The sequence below is a fragment of the Mizuhopecten yessoensis genome, unplaced genomic scaffold (genome assembly GCF_002113885.1).
Source record: "Mizuhopecten yessoensis strain PY_sf001 unplaced genomic scaffold, ASM211388v2 scaffold6823, whole genome shotgun sequence".
NCBI lineage: Eukaryota > Metazoa > Mollusca > Bivalvia > Pectinida > Pectinidae > Mizuhopecten > Mizuhopecten yessoensis.
In genome coordinates, this window is record NW_018406742.1 from 215512 (window position 1) to 222107 (window position 6596).

The 6596-nt window shown below is 36.3% G+C and overlaps 1 protein-coding gene across 1 annotated transcript in view; it reads left to right on the forward strand.

The window, feature by feature from the left end:
* Positions 1–6596, forward strand: part of LOC110452706 (coiled-coil domain-containing protein 13-like) — a 23189-nt gene that overhangs the window by 11315 nt on the left and 5278 nt on the right. Inside the window, exons 9-15 of the mRNA XM_021501360.1 lie at positions 161–319; positions 967–1043; positions 2078–2177; positions 3310–3516; positions 4372–4526; positions 5731–5862; positions 6428–6553. Coding sequence (XP_021357035.1) covers positions 161–319; positions 967–1043; positions 2078–2177; positions 3310–3516; positions 4372–4526; positions 5731–5862; positions 6428–6553 — 956 coding nt within the window. The remainder of the gene's footprint in view (positions 1–160; positions 320–966; positions 1044–2077; positions 2178–3309; positions 3517–4371; positions 4527–5730; positions 5863–6427; positions 6554–6596) is intronic.

The following is a 6596-nucleotide window of genomic DNA, read 5'->3' on the forward strand; positions in this document are numbered from 1 at the left end:
CAACACACTGACTGAAAGTAGGGGGGGGGGGCTTATTACAGGACAATTAAAAAGCTTACATTAATATTTCTTCGTAACGTCAATATGTATTGGTGGACTTATTATTAAGCATGGGCTTAATGCCGGATAAATACGGTATATAAACGTTCCATCGTTACAGTTGGAGGACCTCCGTGCACAGCTGGCTAGTAAGACAAAGCCCGAGGGAGACCTGGAGAAGGACATGATGGGAATGACTTCATCACGCCGTCGCACTGCAGACGACCGACACCGGGAACAGCTACGGAAGCTGGACAAAGAAAGGAAGGAGTCACAGGAGGTAAGGGGAAACAATGACAAACAATAGATCTTGTTCTGGTAAACTATAGAAGTGACTTTGGAGGCGATATATTACTTTATACTAGGACACTTTTGCCCATTAAAATCCATTTTCTCTCAATGTGAATGTTGCCCTTCACATTTGATTACTATGTTTATAATATTTCTTACTACTGTTCGCGGTAATACTAAATTTGCCCTCATTGTGAATGGCGAAAATTTAACTGCAATACAAATTTCCCGATATACAGTATGTCGTTACCTGCAACCTAGATCAAGGTAGAATTTCTCCTTATGTTTTAAAATAAACCAGCAGTCACTGCTTCAAGGAAGGTCCAAGACTGCCCATGTATTCTTCCCACATAAAGGTTCTTGTGTGTTGTGGCAATTTTAAATAGAAAACATTATCAATCACACAAACAAATAATCTGTGAAAGATGTAACCTTTGACCTCAATATCACCTATAAGTGTAGCCTCTTACCTTTGACCTCAATATCACCTATACATGTAACCTCTAACCTTTGACCTCAATATCACCTATACATGTAACCTCTAACCTTTGACCTCAATATCATCTATAAGTGTAACCTCTAACCTTTGACCTTAACATTACTTATAAACTTAACCTGTAACCTTTGACCTTACAGAAACAAGCCAATGAGTTGAAGGCTTTAGAGGAAGAACATGAGGCTCTAAAGACAAAGCTGGATGCTTCGAAGACGAGGTAAACAGTTATTACCGATTATGTGATAAACGTGGCTCGATCAACATCTTATGTATAGTAACAACGTCTTCAACATCTCATATAGGGTAACATAATTTGTTATTCTGACTTCAATATCACAAAGAATGCTTCAGCTTCAAACTTAAGCGTTTTCTCAACATATTTTATGCATCAGTGTTTTTTTGTCCCATGTTATCATTTTAAACCAATTAAACAATTTTGAGGGGTTTTCGTGACATCTGTTTTAGTTTATGTTAAAAGTTAAATCTTGGGCATGAATTCATTAAGGTTATATTTTCTTTGGTTTATAAAATATGTGTACCCTAAGTAAAACGTTTTCTTTGGTTTATAAAATATGTGTAACCCGGGTAAAATGTTTTCTTTGGTTTATAAAATATGTGTACCCCGGGTAAAATGTTTTCTTTGGTTTATAAGATATGTGTACCTCAGGTAAAATGTTTTCTTTGGTTTATAAAATATGTGTACCCCGGGTAAAATGTTTTCTTTGGTTTATAAAATATGTGAACCCCGGGTAAAATGTTTTCACTTTTCTAAAGTTATGTTTATTACCATGAAATGTGTATATCTTCAGCAATTCACATCAGGTTTTAAATATTTGTATATCTATAGTATCAAGTAAGTACTTCAACATAATTTGCAAGTCTCCAGATTAAAATGGCCTTCATATAATTAAATTCAAATTTTAGTGAGCACCTATGTCTGAATAAAACATAAAAGATTTTCATATAAGTTACACATCGATGAAGGTCTAATGCAAGAACTAATTCTGGGAAAACTTGAAAGGTTTAAGGAACACTTTTTCAAGGAATCTGGTTCAAATCTACATATTGATAATAACATGATGAGGAAATAAAGGACTGTATTGTATGGAGATTATATCTCAAACTGGAAGCCAGAACTCAAAAGTTGTAGTTAGGATATTGGAATTACTGTCAATGTGGAAAGCTCATGATTTTCTTGTAGAAGAAATTAGTGCAAAAAAAATATTCACATGAACTTGTTTTTCATTTCAGGAACAAAGTTTTAGCTAATGAGATAAAGTCTATGAAGGGACAGATGCAGACTTGTATACAGAAAGGTCACCATGACGACGAGCTGATAGAGGCTCTCATGGTAAGCCACTATAATAAAGACAGAAAAGATGTTACAAAAATTAGCGTCCTTCAATAGAAAATCCTTCATAATCTGAGAATAGTCTTTGTTGTTTAACCCTTTCACCCCTATGTAACTTTAATCAACTCTACCATGCATTGATCTGGGTAAGTCCATTATGGTCTACAGTGGTGAAAGGGTTAACTAACCTGAGAATAGTCTGCTGTTTAACTAACACATCACACTGGGACATATTCACTTGCTTTCTTCTCCCAGATACTTTATCTTTTTACTCTGACCCACTGTCACCACTGGATATCTATATACTTATACTATTGACCATTAAGGATTTTCACTCAGTGATCACATGGTTATCAAAGGCTCTCAGCCATGACAATAGTGTCCTGCTGTCTGTTGTAAACAAGGGACTTTGTTTAGAGCAATATGTATTTTGCACCCATCTTGAAAAAACCCAACTTAAACATTTGTTTGCATGAATTTTTACGTGGCATCGCTCCATGGTATCACAAAGCAATGTGGAAATATAAAATCCAAATTTAAGTATTGTTAAAATTATAATAGTTAACATTATAATGTGAGTTAATTTTGTAAATATTGACATTTTTTTTTTACAAATGTTTGACAGATTTCCATGGAATGTTAATTTCATTTCCATGGAATGTTAATTTCATTGACATCTGAAATTAAAGATTATCCTGAAATCAGCTCTGTTTTATAGATTCTACACTTGGAAAAACTTGTTTCTTCTTCTATCATCTTCAATAAGATTCATCAGTTTGGAAATATGTATAGTGAAGTTTTTCTTTCTACACAAACAATGTATGTATTAAACGTGTTGCAACGTTTCAAGACCGACATGTCCCTTTGTCAAGCTATGACTGAGTGAGAGATTTGTTCCTTCTTTTATTGCTAGCTCTCTAACCCTTTCACCCCTATGTAACTTTAGTAGATTCTACCTTGCATTGATCTGGTTGAGTCCATTAGGGTCTACAGTGGTGAAAGGGTTAAAAACCACAATCCTTACACGATGCGGTATCTCTGGGATTGGGTTTCCCCCTTTATTCCAAGATAGTGAGATGAATGACTTGCACCCTTAAGAGAATATTTTACGTGTTTTATTTGACTTGTCCAGCGTCAGCAGTCGAAGCTGCAGAAGCTGTTGGAGGAGTCGGGTAGTGACAAGATGGTCAACAGCCAACAGGCCGAGGCCCAGCTCAAACATATGTCCATGAAGGCTCAGCAGGACAGCAACATTGTACAGCAACTCAAGGTCATTGTCACGGAGAAGGAGTCCAAAGTCCATCAACTCGAGGACGAGATCAGGCAGCTCAAACGCAATGTGAGTACTTCTCAGTCTCCGATTTGATTTCAGTATTAGTGTAGTGGAACTGGACTGTGTCGATCATCTTTCTCCTGTTACAAAATTGGCGAGTTTGCCAATCCTTGTTTCAAGCATTTGGAGTATACTTATCAAGGAAATACCCGAACTTTGGTTGTAAATAGTTGTGTCTTCGGGGGCGAAGACTTAGAAAAAAGAAGAAGGAATGTTGGGGAAATGGACTGGGTCGATCATCGGTGACTAGGTAGCTCAATTGGTAGAGCGTCCCTCTAGAGTTCGGAGGGTCCCGGGTTCCAACCCCGGTCTGGATGTTACATATTCTCTTTCTCCTCTTTCTCCTGTTACATTAGTATGGTTGAAGCTTTTCAGTATCACTGCAAGTACTGCTCAATGTTCTCTTCAAAATCATTGTGTGTTCTGCTCATTCCTCAGTTTAGACTCAGTAAGAGTATCGCTTAATCTTCTGAGCAGTTTCAATGCGAAAACTGCTCAATATTTTCTTATACAATTCGAGTGTGAGAACTGATGAATCTTCTGTTCATTCTCATGGTGAGTACAGTACTGCTATTTCTTCTGTTTTATGATTTTAATGTGAGTATGGCTCATTGTGAGTATTTCTTAACTTCTGTTCAATTTTAAATTTGAGCCAACTCAGTCTTATGTTTCATTTCAGTGTGAATATTTCTCAATCAATATTAGTACTCTTAGATTTCCCAAGGAGACTTAATGTTTGATTCATTTTTCATCTGATTACAGCTTTACAGAATCAAATTTATTAAGATTCCATTTCATTGAATACCAAAAATGTATGGGAAGTCAACTAATATTAAATTTATATTATTTTTGTACAATCAGCATCTACACAAAGCTCAAGAAGAGGGGGTAAGCCAGCTGTTCCAACATGTGGACAACCGCCCTCCGTCATCTATACCCAGCAGCCGTCCAATGACATGTGATAACAACATAGAACTGGATTTCACCGTGTCCTCAGTCACCCCGACACAGTCAAGGTAGGTAACCCTGTCCTGAAAAATTACTGCAGTATTGTCAAGGGAGATAATCCTGTTTCTGTCTGAGTAATTACCAATAGGGAACCGTCGGCACTTTCCGTAAACGAGAAAATACTCGTTTACGGAAAGTGCCGACGGTTCCCGATTGAGTAATTACTTCATTCATGTCAAGGGGGATAACCCTGTTCTGAGTAATTGGCCTCAGACCACAATTTATTCTACTATATGTTATACCAAAGGAAAAAAATATTAAAATATTTTAAAACTTTGCACAGTGTCTGGTTCCTATTTCATAATGTAGATCTATTCAAACAGAACGTACAGTGAGCTGGAAAGTACCTCATGACCTGCATTTAAGAAAGATAGTTTTATTTGAATGTCACTACCCTGCATGTTTAGGGGAAAATACCAAAAATCACAAACAATCACCATGCAAGCCTCACCACTCATTGTGTCCTGCTGCCAATACAAACTTGGAAACTGTGTCAAACAAAATTTATTCACTAGAATAGATATTGTTGAACAATTCTATGTAAAAAAACTGTACATATCTGTCATAGATCAGACAGGACAAATTATTTAGTAACCCACCTGAAATGTCCTTATGCACTACATTTGTGTACAATGACCCAGAAGTGTAATTGTGGTCTGAGGCCAATTACTTCATTATTGTGGAGGGAGATTTTGATGAAAATTAAGTTGTAGATGTAATGGTTTTCTTTAGAGGAGAAGGGGTATTAAGTTTATATAAGCCTTACAACTCTAGTTTAGATTACTGTCAGCATTTCAGTTAATTGTCTCTGACATGTACCTCACAGATGTAATTAGTGAAATGGCTAATGATTCCTCACATCATTCTTGTTCATATTAAACCTGCCTAATCTGAACCCTGAGTATTATGAATGATATCCTATGGTTAGGCAGTAATATTGTGGTACTTTTAAACTTCATTGTTTACTTCCAATACCCATTTTTTTTCATCATAACATAGTAAAATCATAGCCAAATAGTATGGAATAAAAATTGTTTGTAGCTATTAAAGCTATTGGAAATAAATGTACTGTAAAACAATTTGTATGGTTTCTTGCAAAATACACAAAAATACATATCTAGCAAAATATATCAAATGATTGAGGTGATATATAATTAGATTTAAAAATTAACCATGTTTATGTCTGTGAGTGTATGTATTGTTTTGACACAGGTTAAGTGAGAGGCCTCCGTCTGGAATGAAGGATCGTCCTCTCTCATCTGCCATGGACAGACCACTAACATCAAACAGCATGTTGGACAGTTCCAGGGTCCCATCTCGGAAGTCTGCGAGGACGCCTACTAAGTAAGTTGTATATTACAGACGAGGAAGAAAACTTCTTATACAAGATCTGTTTTAAAGCTGTATAAAGTTCTGGGATTTCAAGGCTTTTGAATATTTCTGTTTATCTGCCATATTGAAGAAAATCAGAAAGATAGAATAGATAGAAAAAAATGAAAAACAAATACATATTCTTTACTGTAAAAGGCGATATTTTTGTTCCGCCAAACCTTTGCTCTCTTTTGTCTTTTAAAATATCACTAAATTTGCCGCATGCTGAATTTGCAAAAAATTTTTTTTTTAAATTTGAAGAGCAAAAATGTTGCCGCCTGGTTCACAGTATCTTCAACCAGCTGATTAGTTGTTAAGTTGTAATAAAAAGGAGGTTTAGATTGCTTTTCAAACAGCATGTTGTATAACCCTTTCACCCCTATGTAATGTTAGTAGACACTACTGTACATAGATATGGACAAGTCCATTATAGTCTACAGTGGTGAAAGGGTTAATACATTCTTTATAAAGATAAGAAGAAAGTTGTTGAAATGTCTTGTTGTCTAACAGAAGTTATAAAACCCATTGTTGTCACCAGTAACCATGCCGACCGTCAGGCTATCGCAGATTTGACCTATCAATGCCAGGAATATCACACAGTGATGCAAGCTACAGAAGTGGAACGGGACCGTTTGTCAGAGCTGGTCCAAGTTGTACAGAACAGGTAAAACCCTTGCCCCTCAAATCCCCCCCCCCTGAACCCCCCC